Source organism: Echiichthys vipera (assembly GCF_963691815.1).
Source record: "Echiichthys vipera genome assembly, chromosome: 9".
Classification (NCBI taxonomy): Eukaryota; Metazoa; Chordata; class Actinopteri; order Perciformes; family Trachinidae; genus Echiichthys; species Echiichthys vipera.
In genome coordinates this window covers 2,525,475-2,548,919 of record NC_139834.1, presented here as the reverse complement: position 1 = coordinate 2,548,919, position 23,445 = coordinate 2,525,475, and the positions used below count along the sequence as shown (strand labels likewise).

Sequence of the window (23,445 nt, the reverse complement as noted above, 5' to 3'; positions counted from 1 at the left end):
ATTGTGATAAAAATATTGTGCTAACTACCATGCTAATGATTGGGCTAACTGTTAAGATAACTATCATACTAACTATCACGCTAACGATCATGCTAATTGTTAAGATAACTGTTGTGATAACTATCATAAGGAACCCTGTTGTGTCTTTGATGTTTAATAATTATAAGTTTAAATAAATAAAGCAATAAAGACACCCGCAGCTGATGATGAGAGCCGGTCCACAGCGGGAGCACCGACCCCGGTCTCCCCTACACTTTAAACGGGAACAACAAAAATAAAGACCCGATCAACGTCATGACGTCAAAACTGCCGTCGCGACCAGGAAGTGACGTCGCCGCCCTCCGTCAGTTGTGTTGATGTTTTGTGACTGGAGGAAGAACCGGAGCCGTTTTTGTTTTTGTTCAACTGAACCGTCGAAAAGAAGCCGAGTCGGTTCCTGCGGTCGGTTCCGGTCCGTTAAGAGCCTTAGTTCGGGTCCTGGAGCCGCAGGGCCGGTCCGGAGGAAGAAAACACCGAAACATTCGATCCCCAAAGAGCCTCTGGTCTCCCTGTGACCCCCCTCCCTCTCCGAGACCATGACGATCCTCCCGAAGAAGAAGTCCAGCTCCGGGGTCGGGGTGTCGGACCACACGGATGACAGCGACCGTCGGAGCGGCTCAGACCCGCACCAGCACCCGCACGCAGGCCGGACCGGAGCCCGGCCGAGAGCTTCCCCGCCGCCCTGGTCCTATCAGCCCGCTCCGCCCTCCGCTCGGGACGACCGGCGGAGCATCGAGGCGAGCTCCCGGCCGCAGCAGGCCTCTCCTCCGCCCGGAGGCTCCGTGTCCCCGGTGGGTCCTGGTGACGGGCGGGACAGCAGCGGCGGGATGGTGTCCGGGTCCCGCGGGGAGCTCGTGGTGTCGGCGGGGGTCGTCGGCTGCGGAGGAGCCGTCGGCAGCTGCTGCTCCGGGCCCGGGCTGAGCAAGAGGCGGCGGCAGGCGGGCAGCTGCTCCGGGGGGGTGGTGGCGGCCCTGACCGGCGGAGGACAGCCCGGGGTGACCGGCCCCGGGGGTGGAGGCTCCAGCCAGGACACCGAGGAAGGAGCCGGGAACAACAGCGAGGACGAGTACGAGAACGCGGCCCGACTGCAGTCTGTGGACCCGGCGACCGTGGAGCAGGTAGGGGGCTAATGCTAACGCTAATGCTAATGCTGCTACACAGCTGTGATCAACAGTGAACGGCTGTTAGCATGTTAGCATTAGCTTTAAACCCTCATTTACGTTCATTTATGTGACAGGAGACAATTAAACTGAAGGTCAACATCGTTATTTTTAATCTCAATATAATTAAAATAAATTATTTTTCACTTTTAACGAGAGTGAATCTTTTTAAAGTGGACGTTTCTTCGTCCTGTCCTCTGATTGGCTGCCAGGTTAAAATGACACCTGTGTTCAGGTTGAAGGTTCAACCCCCTTTCATTAAACTGCGGGTAACCATAGCAACAGCACCGACGCTTCAATTAAAGGGGAGCTAATGGAAATGTCAGAAACATAAAGATCAGAGCTGAGACGTCTGTCCGATGTCCTTCAGGTGGCTCAGGTCTGGACATTAGACACCTTCACATCCGGTCTGACCCACTTCCTGGTCCTTTTCCTGGTCATTTTCTGGTTCTTTACCTGACCCACTTCCTGGTCCTTTTCCTGGTCATTTCCTGGTCCTTTTCCTGGTCCTTTTCCTGACCCACTTCCTGGTCCTTTACCTGGTCATTTCCTGCTCCTTTTCCTGACCACTTCCTGGTCTTTACCTGGTCTTTTCCTGGTCCTTTTCCGGGTCTTTACCTAGTCCTTTTCCTGGTCTTTTCTTGTTCCTTTTCCTGACCCACTTCCTGGTCCTTTTCCTGGTCCTTTTCCTGGTCTTTTCCTGGTCCTTTTCCTGGTCTTTACCTGGTCTTTTCCTGGTCTTTACCTGGTCCTTTTCCTGGTCTTTTCTTGTTCCTTTTCCTGTTCCTTTTCCTGGTCTTTACCTGTTCCTTTTCCTGGTCCTTCTCCTGGTCCTTTTCCCGGTCCTTTTCTGGTCTTTTCCTGGTCCTTTACCTGGTCCTTTACCTGGTCCTTTACCTGGTCTTTTCTTGTTCCTTTACCAGGTCTTTTCCTGGTCTTTTCCTGGTCCTTTACCTGGTCCTTTACCTGGTCCTTACCTGGTCCTTACCTGGTCCTTCTCCTGGAGTGTATTTCCATATATTTCCAAGGACATTCACATGTTGAATTATTATTAAAAAAGTGACTTTGGGGCGGCCGGTGGAACAGCGGTTAGAGCAGTCGTCCCCATGTAGAGAGTCTGAAGGTCCTCGAGGCAGCAAAGGGCCGCCGGTCGGAGTCAAACCTGCCTTTGCTGCAGGTCTCCCCCTCTTTCTCTCACCCCATTTCCTGTCTGTCCTTTAAAATGAAAGGCTTGAAAAACTGACATGCGCAAAATCATTCCATTGTCTTTTTCAGCACTTACATTCATCAAAAAAGCCATGGAGACACTTTTTTTTAATGTTTAAACTATTAACAGAGAAATCCTAGAGAGTAGCTAACAGTCGTACGTGGCTAACAGTGATTAGCTCGGGGCAGCACGGTAAAGGCATTCAAAGGTCTTCTTTAACCACTAATGCTGCTGAAAATAACAGCAAAGCTCTGCAGCAGCATGAGAAGAGTCCCTACACACACAACAAAGCAGCAACAGCGTAGTTAGTGAAGCCAGAGTTTATTAAAGAGTGTTTTAAAGACTTACCTACTGGCCCCTGTACCAGCTCCTCTCATAGTAAAGTCCATTACAGTGGATTACCAAAGTCAATCCCAAAGGAAGGAGCCCCCTTTTACATGGCGTTTGAGAAACTGGAGCAGCCCTTAACTTGAATATAATCAGGTTTTAAACCGCATGTAAACGCACTGACTGTAAATGCGGCGCCCTCTGGTTTCCTGCAGCAGGTCGGTGTCTTCAGCGAAAAAAAGCGAAAAAAACACGACTGAACGCTTCGTTATTTGCAGAGAGACGGACAGTAGTGATTTTAAAGCTGAGCGGCTCTGAGGCGTCAAAGCGTCGGCTGCTGCACGCTGTGATTGGCTGATGGAGGAACAATTCTAAGGTCACTTAACGGTCGTTTTGTGTCGGTTTTTAGTGAAGAAATCCATTTCCACGGCGAGAGGTGAAGCGGATGTTTACGGACACGTGGAAGTGACGCGCTGCAGCTTTAAAGATGCAGAGTCACGGTTTAAACGCGATGATGTCACAGCGACGTCGACCTTTGACCTTTGGGACAGAAAACGTCGTCACTTCTTTCTTTTTTTCCTGTTGGGTCAAAAGGACGTTTGCGCCACGTTTGAAGAAAATCCTCCAGATGTTCCTGAGGTAACTCTGCTGTGATTGGTCGGTATCGTTCATGAGTTCCCAACCTGAGGTCCGGGGACCCCCCTGGGGGTCTTGGGGGGAGTTCCCGGAGGTCCCCAGCAACAACTGAGTGAGGTGCAGACAGTTCTAGCGGCAGCAGATCCTCCGTCAGACTCGTTCTGCTGTTCTCAGACGAGGGGCGGCGCCTGGAAGAGTGGCACGAGGACGTGGCATGGACTCCTCCGTGGTCATAAACGTCAGCGCCTCGTGGCGTTCCCTGAATCCGTCTGATGGTTTCGGCGTCACCGACAGAAGCTCCTGAACCTCGTCGTCTCTCCGGTTCCACACTTTTGTTGTTGCGGTTTTAGTCGTTTGCGCTTCGTTCTGGTCACTTAACGGTCGTTTTGTGTCGGTTTTTTCACATTTTACAGGTTTTTGTCGTCATTTTGTTCCGGACTCAACGGGACGCCGCTGTTAGAGACACGAGGAAGCCCTGAAGGTCTCAGGGTTCGTCCACACGATCGAAAACGACTTTTTTTCTCTCTTTCAACGTATTTTTGGTTTTGTTTTCGTCTTGTAACCGGCGTGGTTTTGGTTTATCTTTGGTTTGAGCTTTCACCGTCAAGACCAAAACGCCATGGGGGGCGTGTTCCAGTCTTCCCACTCTGGGACCTGGTTTCTAAAGATCCTGTTTTAACGCCGGCTGCTGTGGATGGACGACTGAACCAGACTAAAGTTGTGCAGTTACAGTTGTACGTCTCCGTGGTGACGGGGCCTCATTATTATATTTTTATAACATGTCGCTTTAGGAGGAGACACCAACGTCATTATTTGGTCAATTTATTTATTCTTATTTCTCTTCTCTGGAGAGATTTTGTCCGTAGATTTCTCTTAAATCCACCATAAGTTAGCGTTAGATAACACCTCATTTGCATATTTAAACAGAACATTTCCTCTAAACAATAACGGCGTTAAGTCAGAGATGAACTGGGGAAGTTTCCCGGTGATATCTTTTAGTTCAATACAATAAATATCTTTTTTAACTCCAATATTTCACCTTTTACAGCCTCATTTAAAAACATTTATTCATAAAAACACGCAGAAAACACAGGACTGACTCTCATGTGTCGACAAAATGAAGCCAAACTGTTGAACCTTTTGTTTCCAAAGTTCACATTAGCTCATGTTTTGTAACCTAAAGCCTCATTTGCATATTTAAAGACAACATGTGAGAAGCGGTGTAATCTAAATGTGTGTGTGTTCAGCAGGAGCACTGGTTTGAAAAAGCTCTGCGGGAAAAGAAAGGCTTCGTCATCAAGAAGATGAAGGAGGACGGAGCGTGTCTGTTCAGAGCCGTGGGTGAGTGACAGACACACACACACACACACACACACACACACACACACACGGACACACACCTTGTACCCTCAGGTGTGTGTGTTGTTCCTGTGGTCTCCAGCAGGTGTCAGTGTTGCATCAGATCATGTATTGATTTAGACGCTGCATTTATAAACATTGCAGAGTTATTTTTACTCTGTCATGTTTATTATATTATATTATTTATAATTTAATACCACAGGGCCCAACACTAACTCTTAAAGAGGACCTGTTCTCCTCTTTTTCAGGTTCATGTATTTAGTGTCTCTACTGAAACATGTTTTCATGCTTTAATGTTTAAAATTAGGCCCATGTTTTGGCTCCTAGAGGGCACCTTAACACATGTTTTGGCTCCTAGAGGGCACTTTAACACATGTTTTGGCTCTTAGAGGGCACTTTAGCGCATGTTTTGGCTCTTAGAGGGCACCTTAACACATGTTTTGGCTCTTAGAGGGCACTTTAACACATGTTTTGGCTCCTAGAGGGCACTTTAACACATGTTTTGGCTCTTAGAGGGCACCTTAACACATGTTTTGGCTCTTAGAGGGCACTTTAGCACAAGTTTTGGCTCTTAGAGGACACTTTAGCACACGTTTTGGCTCCTAGAGGGCACCTTAACACATGTTTTGGCTCCTAGAGTGCACTTTAACACATGTTTTGGCTCCTTGAGGGGACGTTAGCACATGTTTTGGCTCCTAGAGGGCACCTTAACACATGTTTTGGCTCTTAGAGGGCACCTTAACACATGTTTTAGCTCCTAGAGGGCACCTTAACACATGTTTTGGTTCCTAGAGGGCACTTTAACACATGTTTTGGCTCCTAGAGGGCACTTTAACACATGTTTTGGTTCCTAGAGGGCACTTTAGCACACGTTTTGGCTTCTAGAGGGCACTTTACCTCGTGTTTTGGCTCCTTTTAATCAGTCTGGTGGACAGACAGGTGGACGGACCATCTTCAGGTTTCACTTCTGTTTTAAGAGGCCTGTTTCTCTGCTCCGTCTTACATTTCACAGAAATCACACACACACACACACACACACACACACACACACACACACACACACACACACACACACACACACACACACACACACACACACACACACACACACACACACACACACACCTGCTGACCTGAAACAGAAAGTGGTCAGCGAGATGTGAAAACTCTTTTGACGTGTGTGTGCGTGCGTGTGCGTGCGCGTGCGCGTGTGCGTGTGCGTGTGCGTGTGTGTGTGTGTGTGTGTGTGTGTGTGTGTGCGTGTGCGCGTGTGCGTGTGTGCTCACAATGAGTCATGAGTTAAAAAAACATTTTCATAGAAATGGTTTCATGATTATTTTTACTGAACCTTAAAGTTTGGTTTGACTTCACATACGTATTATATATAAATATATATTTACATATCATATCAAAGGGCAATGACTCTTGGATTGAAGTGTTTTCAGGGCTGCGGATCATTCAAACAGGTTCAACACTCGTATGATACCTTACATTTGATGCTTCCTGCTCTTTTACAGAAAAGAGATTGTAACATTCCACATTATCTTTATTTTTAATTTTAATACAACAACACACGTGTGAGCCCCGTCACTTTGTAAAAGGGTTGTAAAAGTCTCCGTAGAGGGTTAAAGGTAGACGTCTTAATGTAGAGGGTTTAAGGTAGACGTCTTAAGGTAGAGGGTTAAAGGTAAACGTCTTAAGGTAGACGTCTTAAGGTAGAGGGTTAAGGTAGAGGGTTAAGGTAAAGGGTTAAGGTAGAGGGTTAAGGTAGAGGGTTAAAGGTAGAGGGTTAAGGTAGAGGGTTAAGGTAAAGGGTTAAGGTAGAGGGTTAAGGTAAAGGGTTAAGGTAGCTTAAGGTAGAGGGTAAAGGTAGAGGGTTAAGGTAGAGGGTTAAGGTAGAGGGTAAAGGTAGAGGGTTAAGGTAAAGGGTCAAAGGTAGAGGGTTTAAGGTAAACGTCTTAAGGTAGAGGGTTAAAGGTAGAGGGTTAAGGTAGAGGGTTAAAGGTAGACGTCTTAAGGTAGAGGGTTAAATGTAGAGGGTTAAAGGTAGTAGTCTTAAGGTAGAGGGTTAAAGGTAGAGGGTCAAAGGTAGAGGGTCAAAGGTAGAAGGTTAAAGGTGGACGTCTTAAGGTAGAGGGTGTTAAGGTAGACGTCTTAAGGTAGACGTCTTAAGGTAGAGGGTTAAAGGTGGACGTCTTAAGGTAGAGGGTTAAAGGTAGATGTCTTAAGGTAGACTTCTTAAGGTAGAGGGTTTAAGGTAGAGGTCTTAAGGTAGAGGGTTTAATAAGGCGTTGATCTTTAATGGTTAAGGGTTAAAGCGTTCACCAGGACGTGAGTTCATCGAGGTTTTCCAGACGTGGCGTTTCGTAACGGTGACCGGAGCAGAGTTGAGACGGCAGCGCGTGGAGACGTCTCCTGTTGACAGTGTGTGTGTCACAGTATCCCAGATGAGCGCGGCACATGACGATAACGTCACGTAAACAGAGGAAAGTTGACAACATGTTGACGTGGCGGAGAGTCTGTCTGCAGCCGGTGGAACTGGTTTCATCGGCGGCCGACCTGTCTGTTGTCACGGTAACCCTGTGTGTGTGTGTGTGTGTGTGTGTGTGTGTGTGTGTGTGTGTGTGTGTCACAGTGACCTCTGGGTCCGTCAGTTGGTCTGTAAAAAGGTTTGTGCCGTGATCAAGATGCTGGATAAATACAGTATAAAGTTATTATTATTATATATTATAACAATAGATATTATAGATTATTATTATTTTTATTGTTATTATAGATACTATAGATAATTATTATTATTATTACCATAGATTATTATTATTATTATTATTATTATAACCATAGATCAGGGGTCTGCAACCTTTACTATCAAAAGAGCCATTTTGCCGCCTCTTCACCAAGTAACATTAGTTTGGAGCCGCAGCTTATAAAGTTGTATTTATAGTTATATGATATATGCAAAAAAGACTACATTTTGTTGCATTTATGACATCATAGAACAAAAATAAAGAAAACTGTTGACATTTCATTCCTATTATTATGATTATTATTACCTGCTAATTTCTCACCACACATGAAGCACACAGGTTAGCCATCAGTGTTGGCAGTGAAAGCAAATTGATCTCTCCACGCAACTCTCTGTTCTCCTCCGATACGTTTTTTGGGGGGGTTAATCCACGGTTAGCATCCTGACGGCGCGGGTCAGAAACTCCAGATGAGCAGGGAAAGGTGCTGAGCGATAGCCGTAGCATGTGACGCATAGTTTAGTTTCACCGAATATTTATTAAAAATCACCTTGAACTCCCAGAGAACAGCTGCTCCCTTTGAAAGATCGTCCACTGTGCAAAACACACGTCATTTATTTCCATGTTATTTTTTAGCAAAGCTGCAGGAGCCACTGAAAAGGGACTGAAGAGCTGCATGAGGCCCGAGAGCCACGGGTTGCAGACCCCTGCCATAGATTATTATTATTATTATTATTTTTATTATCATAGATTATTATTATTTTTATTGTTCTTATAGATAATGTAGATTATTATTATTATTATTATTGTTGTTATTCTAGATTATTATGATCGTTATATTATCTTGAAATATTCCGACTTTAATTCTGAAAATATCCGTAAACAGGAAGCCGCTGTGACCAAGAAAGAGTAAACTTTAAAGCAGATGTTTTATTGTGAAGGATCAATAATCAGGTCACAGCTGACGAGAACAAATAAAAGGTCAAAGGTCAAAACTGTCGGGTCACCTCGCCACGCGCCACCGGACTGACCCGGAGTCAGCTCAGCGTGGTTCAGCGCGGTGGTCCGCGGGGTCAAACTGCCCCAGTTAAGCTGACAGGAAGTTAAACAGGAAGATAAAGTTCTGTAGAACAAGAGCCGACGTCAGCGCCGACTCATGCTGAACTTCAGGACCCAGAATGCTTTGCTGCTGCTGGTGGTGGCGGTCAGGGTGGCGTCCGGCTGTGAGCTGCAGATAAAAACCTTATCGCCATCAGCAGTAAGCCCCGCCCCTTTCTGAGAATACTGTCGTGTGTGTGTGTGTGTGTGTGTGTGTGTGTGTGTGTGTGTGTGTGTGTGTGTGTGTGTGTGTGTGTGTGTGTGTGTGTGTGTGTGTGTGTGTGTGTGTGTGTGTGTGTGTGTGTGTGTGTGTGTGTGTGTGTGTGTGTGTGTGTGTGTGTGTGTGTGTGTGTGTGTGTGTGTGTGTGTGTGTGTGTGTGTGTGTGTGTGTGTGTGTGTGTGTGTGTGTGTGTGTGTGTGTGTGTGTGTGTGTGTGTGAGATTTCTGCAGAAGTCTATCAGTGTTTCTCAGCAGCTGGTCCACATTTACTGTCAGTTCTGTCTCTGAACAAACTGAGAACGCTGAATGTTTTCTCGCCATGCTGACCTTTTTACACACACACACACACACACACACACACACACACACACACACACACACACACACACACACACACACAGAGTCACTTCCTCGTCTCTGTCAGCAGCCGTTCATTGAAATCTGGTAGTGTCCAGCTGCTTATTTGCATAAAGTCGAGGTCCAGGCCGCGTTTACTCAAATCTGTGACGTCGAGCGTCCGAACGTCCCAACATGAGATTTAATGAGTGAGTTTAATCAAACGACTGTGAAACATTCAGGATGACACGTCCTCAGAGAGCCGGGGTCACGTCCAGGTCACTGTCACACCTCCAGGCTGAGACAGGAAACAGGAAGAACTCCTCCAGAACCATTTTGAAATATTATTATGAATTTATTCCTGGAAAATTACGATTTAATTTCTGGAAATATAACAACTTTATTGCGTCTCTCCCTGATGTCCTCGGGTCACGTGCGTGTCTCTGACTTTGTTCCTCTCAGGGATGAAAGTCAAACCTCTGAGGAAACGTTCGGGCGTGTGGCGTAAAAACACACGTGGAGGATCAGTGGAAGGTTTGAGGAGGAAGTTCACGCGATCATTGTTTGATTTATATATAAATATAAATATATATAATATATTTATATCGTGAACATCATAAACGTTGAGTCCAAACACGCCACTGAAGACTCTGTGGTACCGTTTCTCACACACACACACGCACACACACACGCACACGCACACACACACACACGCACACGCACACGCACACGCACACACACACACACACACACACACACACTCTGAGGGGAAACAGGAAGTTGTCGGGGAGTTCTGAGAAACTTTGTGGTGACAGATCATGTGACTTGCTGTAAATCTAACCAGAGTGAAGCTTCATTTGCATATATATACATATGTGTGTGTGCGTGCGTGTGTGTGTGTCGTTTATAATTCACTGTTTCACTGACAATTAAACATATGAGGGGTTAATTAGTTATTGTATTTATCATATTCATTTTATTAATCATATTGTGACAAAGAACGTGATAAAATATTCTTAGTATTTCGAGAGGACAAGTCGAAAGAATGTGAGAAAAAAATCGCAATCTTTTGAGAAAAAGTTTGAAGATTGTGACAAATAAAGTGTAATATTTTGGAGGAGTTCTTCCTGTTTCCTGTCTTTGGTGGCCGACGTAGTCGTGACCTGGACGTGACCCCAGAGGACGTGCAGGTTTGATCCTTGCTTCTCTCCCGGGGCGTCTGGAGCGCTCTGCTGCCACCGTGGCCCCATCCCCCCCGGCGTTAGCATCGGCGCTAACGGAGCTTCTTCCTCTTGTTGTGTTTGGTGAGACCGACGACCCGCAGCTGAACACGTGGTGACCTGTAACCTGTGTGTGTGTGTGTGTGTGTCCCTCAGCTGATCAGGTGTACGGAGACCAGGACATGCATGAAGTGGTCAGGAAACACTGTATGGACTACCTGGTGAGTGTTCCTCCGCTCCGTCCGACCCCTGCACACCCTCCGCACGCCCTCCGCTCTGTGTTCATAAACGTCTTTTCCCCTCCAGATGAAGAACGCGGACTATTTCTCCAACTACGTGACGGAGGACTTCACCACATACATCAACAGGAAGAGGAAAAACAATTGCCACGGCAACCACATCGAGATGCAGGCGATGGCGGAGATGTACAACAGACCGGTGGAGGTGTACCAGTACAGCACAGGTGAGTGCGTCCGGATAGTCCGACCACATCGGCCAATCACATCTCACCCACCTGACCCCTCCTCCTCCTCCTCCTCCTCCCTCTGCCACAGAGCCAATCAACACGTTCCACGGCATCCACCAGAACAACGACGAGCCAATCAGAGTGAGCTACCACCGCAACATCCACTACAACTCTGTGGTGAACCCCAACAAGGCCACGATCGGGGTCGGGCTGGGACTACCCGCCTTCAAACCCGGGGTACAGCACCGCACGCACACACACACAAGAAACACACACACACACACACACACACACACACACACACACACACACACACACACACACACACACACACACACACACACACACACACACACACACACACGAAATACACCTTAACATCCTTCGCGGTCCCCCGCCAAACGCGTAGCTAGCTTTTCGCACGAAACGTTTACACGTAGACTTGGTGCAAATAAAGAAACAGATGTGACGAGATTTAAGGAGAAAAGGAACGCTGCTGGTTTCAGGATTGTGACAAAAAAGTTGGAATAATTAGAGAAAAAAGTCAGAAGATAGAGATAAAGAAGTCGCAATATTTTGAGAAAAATGCAATGAAAAGATGCAAAACCACCACAAAAAGATGCAAAATGAATAAAAATAGATGCAAAACCATCACAAAAAGATGCAAAATGACTAAAAATAGATGCAAAACCACCACAAAAAGATGCAAAACCACCAAAAAAAGATGCAAAATGACTTAAAATAGATGCAAAACCAGCACAAAAAGATGCAAAATGACTAAAAATAGATGCAAAACCAGCACAAAAAGATGCAAAATGACTAAAAATAGATGCAAAACCAGCACAAAAAGATGCAAAATGACTAAAAATAGATGCAAAACCATCACAAAAAGATGCAAAATGACTTAAAATAGATGCAAAACCAGCACAAAAAGATGCAAAATGACTAAAAATAGATGCAAAACCACCACAAAAAGATGCAAAATGACTAAAAATAGATGCAAAACCACCACAAAAAGATGCAAAATGACTAAAAATAGATGCAAAACCATCACAAAAAGATGCAAAATGACTAAAAATAGATGCAAAACCATCACAAAAAGATGCAAAATGACTAAAAATAGATGCAAAACCACCAAAAAGATGCAAAATGACTTATAAAGATGCAAAATGACTAAAAATAGATGCAAAAACACCACAAAAAGATGCAAAATGACTAAAAATAGATGCAAAACCACCAAAAAGATGCAAAACCAGCACATAAAGATGCAACATGACTAAACCCCCCCCCCCCTCACACACACACAGTACGCTGACACGACGCTGATGAAGTCGGCCATCAAGACGTCGGAGGAGTCGTGGATCGAGCAGCAGATGTTGGAGGACAAGAAGAGAGCGACGGACTGGGAGGCGACCAACGAGGCCATCGAGGAGCAGGTGGCCCGGGAGTCGTACCTGCAGTGGCTGCAGGACCAGGAGAAACAGGCCCGACAGGTACGACCGGCGCCCGGGCTCAACCCGGCGACAGTCAGCAGGTCACTGACACGTCCACGACCTTCGCTCTCCTGATCTCTAACCCTGAACACGTTCTCTCTTTCAGCCTCGTAAGGCGAGCGCCACCTGCAGCTCGGCGACGGCGGCGGCCTCCAGCGGGCCCGATGACTGGAGCGCCCGGTCGCCACGGCAACGTGACTCCGACCCCTCTCACTCCCACTCCGACTCCCTCTCGACCGCCCCGTCGACCCACAACAAGCCCCCCTCCCCCGCCGGAGCCGCCCTCATCCTGAGTAAACCCCCCTCCCCCTGCGCACCAGGTAACACACGCACACACACACACACACACACACGCACACACACACACACACACACACACACACACGCACACGCACACGCACACGCACACGCACACACACACACACACATTAGGACCCTCATTAACATAAAACACTCTCTGTGTGTCTGTGTGTGTGTCTGTGTGTGTGTGTGTAGGTCCCAGTAATCAGAGTCGTCATCATCTGGAGTACAGAGCCATCATGCAGGAGATGTCACCGACGGCGTTTGGTAAGAACCTTTTTTTTTTATCCCGACCTGCGTCCGTCTCAAGTGACATCACAGATCATGTGAGCGTCCTTGTCCACGTTGCGTGTGCGTGGCGTGTGCGATAAATAATAATTGGGGGCGTGGCCTCTTGAGTGACAGCTAGCCTCTGGCCCTCACTTCTCCTCGGAGGTAAACGTCAGCCAGATGGACGTACGCCCCTCCCCGCAGCGTCACATACATGCCCTTTTTTGGTCAGAGGAAATGAGGCGGAGTCAAATTCTGCCAAGATGGAGACTCCCATAGGCGAGGACGATCAAGTTGAGAGAACGGACCCTCGACGGAGACGCTAAGTCTGTTTTTACACGGTCTGTGGTTCATACAAGGACACGCTTCAGAGACGCCGCAGCAGCAGCAGCGTGGACGCCAGGTGCAGACGCAGACGCAGGCGCAGACGCAGACGTAGAGGTTGAGGTTGAAATGAAGATGGAGTAAAGTTTCTGGAGCCTGAGACCTGAACAGAGAGAATCAGATCCAGAAACCCTGAATCTACCTGCAGCTACTTCCTGTTGTTAACTGTCAACTGGAAGCTGCAGGGCGTGTGTGTGCGTGTGTGTGTAGGTGTGTGTGTGTAGGTGTGTGTGCGTGTGTGCGTGTGTGTGTGTGTGTGTGTGTGTGTGTGTGGTTATCTGAGGTCAGTGTCTCGCAGTAAACACACTCAGGGTTTGTGTTTTTATCAGCTGTTTTCAGCACAGAGAACAGAACAGAGTTAAACTGTTTCTGCAGCTGTTCTCGGCTCAACAACAACAAACACGTTCAGCGTTTGTGTCAGAACCAACGAGACTCAAGCTGCTTTAACATTTTATTGCGTCGACTCGTTTTTATTTGACAGGAAGTTCGTGAGCCGGAGCTTCTGCAGGATTCTTTGTGTCGGTTTAGACCTGGTCCGTACGGACACGGGTACTTTTATGACCCCTCCCCGTCCACACCACCGCTCAACAGTGTCGTGCACACACCAGAGCACTAGGGGGCGATATCCCTCCTAACAGGAAGTCCATTTCAGCCAATCACAAGGCTGGAAACCGGGCAGATTCCTGTTCCTAAGTTGCTCGACAGCAGCAGGATTTAGGCTCGTTCTTCCATAGCATCACCTCCGTCAGCTGGTCGCGTCTAGAGCGCTCCACGTGTCGCCATGGAAACAACTGACCGTTTACCGTTGCACAGTGTGACGTCAACCACAGTGTGCTGAAACCAAAAGTTCACCTGGACTCATTTCAGGCCGATTTCAGGAGCAACATCTGCGGTTCCGTGTGGATGAAAGGACGAAGCGTGCAGAGAAACACGCTTTCAAACACGCCCACGTTCGTGCGCACGGAGCCAAAATCAACATTGCGATCAGTCGACAGGCTGCACACACACAGACGGGACTGTCCCTTTAACGCCCTCATGTCTTTCATGAGGGCTCTCAGATTTTGAGCGACTGTGTAACCCGTGAGACGCCGACCGCCATGGCCGCCATCAGACCACGTGTTCGCCGTTTTACACTGACACGGCGTCAAAGTGACACTTTTTATATGAAAATGACTCTTGTTTTGTGTCGGATGGTTGTCATGACTACAGTTATGAATGAAACTCACTTTCTTCCATCACATTTGACTTTTTGACACTTGAAACTCGATGAGTAATGGCGCCAAACACTCCGTGTAATGACACCGTGACACCGTTCAACGACTAACGGCGTCCTCACTCCCCCTGAGAGTCAGCTGGCTCCTGATTGGTCCTCCTGACGCTCGTCACAGAGCTCTGGTGTTTGGAACAGTATTGGTGCTGCGAGTGGGGAACGGGCGAGGACGCAGTCACGTCAGATGATGTTTAGCGTTCGTCAGGAGACGCCACAAGAGTCGACGTTATGACGTTGTGTAGTTTGTGACGAGTCGACGTTATGAGGTTGTGGCGTGTGTGACGCCGCAGTAAAGGACACCGTGTGTTTCAGGTCTGACGGACTGGGAGGACGACGAGATCCTGGCGTCGGTGCTCGCCGTCTCTCAGCAGGAGTACATGGACAGCATGAAACACCAGAGCGGCGCCACGCACCGAGAGAGGGAGCCGTCGCCCGACAGCAGCTGATAGCCGGCCGACACACAACAACAACGACACACACACACACACACACACACACACACACACACACACGATGACCTTTGACCCTCCACCCTCCTGACCCCCCCCCCCCTCCCCTCAGGAGGAGGTCAACCCGGAGAAAATTAAACATCAGAGAAACGCACACTTGTTTTTTTTCTGCAGACGTTTCAACTCATCCTTTCATCTTCTCTTCCTGTTTCCTCCCTCTCTGTGTCATAACGCCCCCCCCCCTCCTCCCAGCCAATAGGGACCCTGCATTACCCCCCCCTCGCCCCCCATCCCCCCCTCAGATGGCGCTCGGTCTTAATGCTCATTTGGGATCAGTTCGGATTTAAAATCTGCCTAGCTATGCTAACAACCGGTCTTCAGCGTTGACTTATCACCTCAAGTCTTACTGAGTTTTAAAGCTAGTTCCTGCTAACAAGTGTTGGTGCTAGCTTAGCCTAGCTTAGCTTAGCTGCCAATTCTAAGATAGTTTCCCGCTCATTCTTACTCTGCGAATCAGAACTGAACCAGTCTGCAGCGTAGACACTATATTAGCATGCTCTTTAGCGAGCAAGCTATCACCTGCAGTTTTATTATGTATTAAGCTGCTAACGAGCTGCGTTGCTATTAGCTTAGCTTTCATTAGTTAAATCCTTTCCTGCTCTTTCTTGCTCACAATGGCGGCCATTTTGCACACAACTAGACTTAGACCACGTTAAAGTCAGTATGCTAACACAACCTGCAGTTTCCTGCAGGCTTTGTTAGCATGGTCTTTAGCAAGCAAGCTATCACCTCAAGTCTTATTAAGTTAAAACGCTAACAAGCTGATAGCTTAGCTGTCCACTTTTTTTTTTTTGCTTCCAGCTGATTCATACCCTTCTTGCAAAGAAATGCTAGCCCTGTGCTAATCAGAACTGAAAAAGACGACTACGCTAAAGTCAGCATGCTAATATAACCTGCAGTGTCCTGTAGGCTATGTTAGCATGATCTCTAGCATGTGAGCTGCCACCTTAAGTCTTTAAGGTAGTTCCTGCTAACATGGCTAACAAACTGCTTTGCTGTTACTTTAGTTGTCAATAGCAAATTAATTTCCCGCTCTTTCTTAACATTCTTGTAAATCCCACTGGCGGCCATTTTGCACAAGGGATAGGAACTGGAAAAGACAACCACGCTAAAGGCGCTACGTTAGCATGCTCTTAAGTGAGCTAGCTATCACTTCAAGTCTTACTATGTTTTACACCGCTAACAAGCTTAGCTGTCGATAGTAAAATAATGTCCCGCTCATTCTCCCACTGGCGGCCTTTTTGCAAGAGAAATGCTAATTAGAACGGAACCCGTCTGAGCCGTAGACGCTACCTTAGCACGCTAATCATAATTGAAGCAGACAACCATGCTAAAGGCGCTGTGTTAGCATGCTCCTTAGCGAGCGAGCTATCACCAGCAGTCTTATTGTGTATTAAAGCTAGCTCCTGCGGTTTCCAAGCTGCTAACGCTGCCAAGATCACGGTTAGCTTAGCCGCCGATAGCGAAGGACACTTCCCCGCCACGTTCACAGATCACTGTGGCGGCCATTTTGTGTCGAGCAACGCACATTCACCCTCCATGGTCATCTGGGAAACCCGTCCCTCCTCCCTCTCCCTGTTGTCTTCCTCCTACTCTTCCTCCTCTTCCTCCTCCTCCTCTTCCTCCTCCTCTTCCTCACCTCCATCATCATCTTCTTCATCTTCATCATCATCATCGGACTTATTTAGCTGCATGTTTAATCGACCACGACCAATATCATCATAGAGAAAAAGCAACAAAATAAAAAAAAGGAGATAAAAACACGTGAGAATTGTCATACTTATCCTCTTAATGATTGATTATTGTTGTTATTATTAATAATATAAGTTTGTTTTATTTTATTTTATCGTTTGGGATGAAAATACCTTTTTTTTTTTCTTGGAATAAAAAGAGGAAAAATGTTTCTGAAAAAAATGTTGGATTTGATTTTTTCTTCTTCTTCTGCGCTCGAACACTTTATTACAGACTTCACGTCCGATAAATTACGTCCTAACGCAAAAATAAATTACATTTTAAAGCAAAAATTAATAACATACAAAGATAAATAAATAAAATCCTAAAGCAAAAATAAATTACCACCTTAAGGTAAAATATATTACTTACAAAAATACAATAAATAACAAATAAAAGCACAATAAATTACTTACAATATATATATTTTTTTTAAATGGCCACCCATGGTACACTTTATTTATTTAATACAACATAAAAAACAAGAAAGATATATGTATTTTTTAAAATGGCTGCCAGGGCAGTTTTATTTTATCTTATTTTATTTATTTATTTATATATAAAAGTAATTTCTTTTGTGTTTATCGGTGCATTTATGACTTTTAATAATTATTCCATTAACAAAAAGGGACAGTTCTTGTTTCTTTATATTTACTTTCTTTAAGTTTAAGATCTAATAAAAGTTTAAGATCTAATAAAAGTTTAAGATCTAATAAAAGTTTAAGATCTAATAAAAGTTTAAGATCTAATAAAAGTTTAAGATCTAAGAAATTGAGCTTCATTATTTTGAAATTCTGCAAGAAAAATGATTTCCTGTCGACCAGAGTTTCAGAAATAATAAATAAGGATTTATTCTTTAGTTCTGACACTTTTATTTTGACAGGAACAGGAAGTTTGGTTTATTTACAAGGACGGTGTGTGTGAGTGTGTGTGTTGAAGTGTGTGTGTGTGTGTGAGATGAAGCATGTGAGTGTGTGTGTTGAAGTGTGTGTGTGTGTGTGTGTGTGTGAGATGAAGCATGTGTGTGTGTGTGATGAAGTGTGTGTGTGTGTGTGTGTGTGCGTGTGTTCTTGGTGAAGTGAGAGTGTGTGTGTGTGTATGTGATGAAGTATGTGTGTGTGTGTTATAAGAGCGTGTATGTGTGTGTGTGATGAAGTGTGTGTGTGATAAAAGTGTGTATGTGTGTGTGTGATGAAGTTTGTATGAGTGTGTGTGTGTGTGTTCGTGCGTGTGTGTGTGTGTGTGCGTGTTGAAGTGTGTGTGTGTGATGAAGTTTGTTTGAGTGTGTGTGTGTGTGTGTGTGCGTGTGTTTGATAGAAGTATGTATGTGTGTGTGTGTGTGATGAAAGTGTATATGTGAGTGTGTGTGTGTGTGTGTGATGAAAGTGTATATGTGAGTGTGTGTGTGTGTGTGTGATGAAGTGTGTGTGTGTGTGTGTGTGTGTGTGTGTTTAGGGGAAACCGTCCTCTTCTTTCCCATCATCATCATGAGCGCGCGCTTCCTCCGCTCGCCCTGAATTCCACGAATAACTCTCGCGGGATTTGCATATTCATGAGGTGAAGTGGAAACCGCAGCTTGAATCTGATTGGCTGAAAGGTTCAAAACATTGAGCACACGTCTCGGCGCTGATTGGGCAGCCAGGGCGGGAGTGGGCGTGTCTATCAGAGGGGTATAAATACAGAACAAAACATTAACGTAAGACAGCGAGGCGGCAGACTGACGTACGCACGAGCGCCCACACTTAACGGACTATTTCTCTCGTTTTAAACCGCTTTTGCAGCTGAAATGAGCTTTTAAAGTGTTTTTTTCCGCTGAAATTGGATTTAAAAGGTGCGAAGCGGGAAACAGAGTGAGAAAAGTGTTTAAAAGCGACAGCAGGATGGATTTTATCGGCTCCAAATGAGTGAAAAAGTCCCCGAAATGTTGGAGAAGAGATCCGTTGAGGCGGAAGTGAGAAGCAAGAACGGTGAGTTTTTTAACGTTTTCATTAAAAACAAATGTTTTATTTCTGTTTAATTCAACTTTAGATTCTAGTTTTACGCGTTTTACAGCCGCTCTTTCAGCTTCAAACAGGCTACAGTTAAAAACACAGACTCAACGGTCGTTTTCACATGAACCCGCCCGGCCCGGTCAGATAATAAACAGCGGTTTCCATGGTTACCGAGTTATATTTTAATACAATTTTTAAATTTACACTTTAAGATTAAGATTTTTCAACCAACACGACTCTGTTTTAACTAACGAGATTAAATACCAGATACAAAAATTAATTACATACAAAATCAGAATAAATTACATATAAAATTAAAAAAAGACTTAAAAAAACACAATAAATTACATATCAAATAAAATAAATTACATACAATAGAAAAATAATTAAATTACAATAAAAAAATCTTACTATAGATAAATAAATAACTTACAAAAGAAAAAAATAAATGATTTAACTAAAGAAAAATAAATAACAAAAGAGAAAAATGACTTACAAAAACACAATAAAATGTATTTATTCTTAATTTAAAGTATAAACAGATGAACATGCTGTTTATGTAGATATTTATTATTGTTTTTATTTATTATTAATTTAAAGTATAAACAGATGAACATGCTGTTTATGTAGATATTTCTTTTATTTTTTAATTGGTTCATATTTAAATGTTGAGCAGCTGAACATGCTGTTTATTTACACATTTATTTTATTTATATATGTATTTCATATGTAAGCGTGTTGTGCCCTCAGTGAAGGAGCCCTTCCTCAGTCAGTACCGCTGCGGTTCTCTGCTCGGCAGCGGTGGTTTCGGTTCAGTGTTTTCAGGACAGAGACTCAGTGATGGACTGCAGGTCAGACTATACACACACACATATATATGAATATATATATATATTATTATTGTTATTATTAATATTATTATCCTGACAGTTTGTGTCCAGAGAAACTCACCCTGTGTCCTTTTTGTCCCTCCAGGTTGCCATTAAACAGATTTCCAGTGACAGAGTTCAGCAGTGGGCCAGACTGGTGAGTTATTATTATTATTATTATTATTATTATTATTATTATTATTATGGTTCAATAACCGTATTAATATATAAACCAGCCTCATCCAGACATGCACATGAGCTCTCCTGTCACATCACTTCAGAAAAGATCAGAAAATGCTTTTGTTTGATCCGTGAAACGTCAGAAAACGTGTTTATTTGATCAAATCTGTTCAGTTACTGAGAGAAGATCAGACGCTCCTTTGTTAGTGCCACAGAGGAGACGTTAGTCATCACAGCAGCAAACACAGAAGAACAAGCAGCAATAACAAACAAGACAATACAGAAACAGTATAAAATACAAGAGTAACAGGAACAGTATAGACACTGTTTTTGAAGTATTTTAAATTTAAGGTGAACCCGTTTAAACGCAGAGTTTAGGTTTTATTAAAAGTGAGTGAAATAATGAGTGAATAACTGTTAAAAGTGTAATATTAATAATAATATTAATAATAATGTTAATAATTGGAGCTCCCGTCCCCAGAGCTCGGTCGCTCCGCCCTCTGCTGGACAGACACGTGCATCACAGGTTTGCCACTGGTTCCCATGGAAACCTGTGATGTCACGGTTCAGGAAGTAACACGTGGGGTTTCCCCTCAGTGACGACCTCACTTCCTGTTCATCACTGTTTTGTTAAGCTATTCATTTATTTATGGATTCTTTATTTAAACATTAAGAAGCTGAACGTGTTTATTTTATATTTATTCAATATTTAATTTATTCTTTATTTAAATTTAATAAAAAATGGACACGAACCACAATGTTTATTTAGATATTTAATTATTTTATTCATACTTATTTATTTTTAAATATTTAGCAGCTGAAAATATTTATTTAATATTTTATAAAATTTTATTTAAATGATGAGCAGCTGAATGTGATATTTATTTAGATATTTAAGTATTTCATTTAGATTTATAGATATTTTAATGTTTAGCAGCTGAACATGTTTATTTTTAATATTTATTTAATATTTAATTTTTTATTTATTTAAATGTTAAGAAACTGACACAAACCGCCGTAGGATTTCCCCTCAGTGTCGACCTCATTTCTTATTCATAACCCCCGCCACACACACACACACACACACACACACACACACACACACACACACACACACACACCTGCAGACGGTGACTCAGGGCAGGAAACACCCACTTTGGAGTTTTTGTGGCATAAAAACATTTTCTGCGTGTTTCTGTTTTTTTATTATTGAATGTTCTGGAAATTCTTAAAAACTCAGAAACACAGAGTTTTTGTTTGAACTTCACCTGAGTTTGTTTCTAAAACACCTGAATTACTGTGAAGAACATTAATAATAATAATAATAATAAAAATACATGTAATGTCATTAAACGCAGCTCTGAGGTCGTGGAGAAGCTTGAATCTGACTTTGGAAATATTTGATTTTACTTTATTAAACTAAATAACTTTTATTATCTTTATTGTTTTAATTCTTCTGTTGTTTCTGTGAGTTTATGCTTCTTTTTTAAAATAATTTTGATGAAAAACAAATGAAAATTGCTGAAACCTTTGGTGTTTTTTAAAGTTATTAATATTAAATAACTTCAGTTTTCTTTCAAAGGTAAAATCATAAACTTTCTTTGTGTTTCCATAAAATAAAATCACGTTAATTAGACGTTAAACATTAAAATGTTCTCATGTTAAATGTGTATTTTTATATATTTCCAGCCCGGCGAGCTCGGCCCCGTTCCCATGGAGATCGCTCTGCTGCAGCGCCTGTCGGAGGTTGGAGGTCACGGCGGCGTGCTCCGCCTGCTGGACTGGTTCCAGGTGGAGGAGCGGGGCTTCCTGCTGGTTCTGGAGCGGCCGGCGCAGAGTCAGGACCTGTTCGACTTCATCACGGAGAGAGGAGCGCTGCAGGAACGGCTCGCCCTCAGGTTCGGACCCGCACTGCTCACACGCTCCTCTGGTTCTGCTGTTTCTGTGGTTCTGTTGTGTTTCTGTTGTTTCTCTGGTTCTGCTGGGGTTCCTCTGGTTCTGCTGTGGTTCTGTTGTTTTCTGTGTTGGTTCTTCATATCTGTTGTTCTGTTGTGGTTCTGTTCTGTGCGTTGACGTTCTCTGTGTTCCCGTCAGGTTCTTCCGTCAGCTGGTGGAGGCTCTGCAGTTCCTTCACGCTCACGGCGTCGTGCACCGGGACATCAAGGACGAGAACGTGGTGGTGGACACGAGGACGCTGGACGTCAAGATCATCGACTTTGGGTCCGGAGCGCCGCTCAAAGAGACGGCGTACGGCGAGTTCGAAGGTACCGAGACGGAACCATGAATGACACTGAAATGGGTCTTTAAGTATAATCATCTGAATGATTAATCATTAATACTGCCCCCCCCGTCCTCAGGGACCCGGGTCTACAGCCCCCCTGAGTGGATCCAGTCCCAGTCCTACGAGGCGGTCCCTCTCACCGTCTGGTCCCTCGGCGTCCTGCTCTTCGACATGGTGTGCGGCGACATCCCGTTCGAGTGCGACGAGGAGATCGTCAGGGCAACGCCCATTTTCACCAGACGGGTCTCTAAAGGTGAGCAGAGGCTCCGTCCCTTCAACCTGAGACGTGTGTGTGTGTGTGCATATGTTTAACACCCCACAACCCTCTGTTCCCAGAATGCCAGTCTCTGATCCGCTGGTGCCTATCGTACCGTCCAGAGGAGCGTCCGACCCTGGAGGAGATCCTGTCTCACCCCTGGATGGAGCGAGGGGAGGGGGAGGAGGGGGGAGACCTGCAGGAGGAGCACAGCGCTCTGCACAGCCAGTCCCTGTGACCCGGGACACAGACGCTCCAGGGGGACACACAATAAACACTCTGGTCTCTCTGAACTCTCTCTGGTCTCTGGACTGTCTCTGGTCTTTCTGGACCTTCTCTGGACTGACTCTGGTCCTTCTGGACTGTCTCTGGACCCTGGACTCTGGACTGTCTCTGGTCTCTGTGGACCGTCTCTGGACCCTGGACTCTGGACCGTCTCTTGACTGCATCTGGTCTCTGGATGCTGGTCTCTGGTCCCTGGTCCCTGGTCCCTGGTCTCTGGCTGCCCCCTCAGTCTGCAGGACTCTGTCCCGTCACACGGCCGACCGTTCAGAACAGTGTTTATTATTATTATTATTTTATTTCTGACTTCCTGTTTGTTATTTATTGTATAATTTATTTGGTTTTGCAGCAGAAAAATCTTTTTATTTTATTTTACGACTCTTTTCTCTTTGTTGTTGTTGTTGTTGTTGTTTACACTCTCAGACGGACGCTGCAGACGTTTACTGAACTATTATAAAAACAGGAAGTTGTTTCGTCGGTGGAGAAACGTTTACTTCCTGGTTGGTGGCGATGATGTCACTGTAATACTCGCGTGTCATTGGCTGTTTCAAAGTGGCTCAGCGTCGTCACTTGTTTCTGTTTATTTACATTAAATAAGAAAATTTACGGATCAAAAGAAAAAAAAAGATCCAACGTTTGAATAAAAGATTTTCTCACGTCGTCGCTTCGTGTCCGACTGTTTCTGTGAGACTCCGTTACCCACAATGCACAGCGTTCAGAACAGGAAGGACGGCAGGAAACTAAACTTCTTTATTTACAAAATGTATTCAGAAGTTTACACAAACATTAAAAACATTATAAACATTTTCATAAGGCTG

The 23,445-nt window shown here is 44.7% G+C and overlaps 2 protein-coding genes across 3 annotated transcripts; both read left to right on the top strand.

Annotated features, from left to right (window-relative positions):
• Nucleotides 1–344: 344 nt before the first annotated feature.
• On the top strand, nucleotides 345–16,865 carry otud5a (OTU deubiquitinase 5a). 2 transcript variants are annotated; one of them, XM_083920293.1, is made up of 9 exons: nucleotides 345–1,157; nucleotides 4,620–4,710; nucleotides 10,502–10,566; nucleotides 10,652–10,808; nucleotides 10,900–11,048; nucleotides 12,119–12,304; nucleotides 12,411–12,624; nucleotides 12,800–12,871; nucleotides 14,841–16,865. In XM_083920293.1, exons 1-9 carry the CDS (start codon nucleotides 576–578, stop codon nucleotides 14,972–14,974), a joined length of 1,650 nt encoding a protein of 549 aa, XP_083776419.1. In that variant the 5' UTR covers nucleotides 345–575; the 3' UTR covers nucleotides 14,975–16,865. The 2 variants fall into 2 exon arrangements, with proteins under 2 accessions (XP_083776419.1, XP_083776418.1); XM_083920292.1 differs by having other exon boundaries at nucleotides 4,617–4,710.
• Nucleotides 16,866–18,489: 1,624 nt separating this feature from the next.
• Nucleotides 18,490–23,439, top strand: pim2 (Pim-2 proto-oncogene, serine/threonine kinase). The gene is made up of 7 exons (XM_083920297.1): nucleotides 18,490–18,735; nucleotides 19,510–19,610; nucleotides 19,735–19,785; nucleotides 21,498–21,706; nucleotides 21,903–22,072; nucleotides 22,166–22,342; nucleotides 22,426–23,439. The coding sequence occupies exons 1-7, from the start codon at nucleotides 18,669–18,671 to the stop codon at nucleotides 22,581–22,583; spliced, it is 933 nt and encodes a 310-aa protein (XP_083776423.1). The 5' UTR covers nucleotides 18,490–18,668; the 3' UTR covers nucleotides 22,584–23,439.
• Nucleotides 23,440–23,445: the final 6 nt, after the last annotated feature.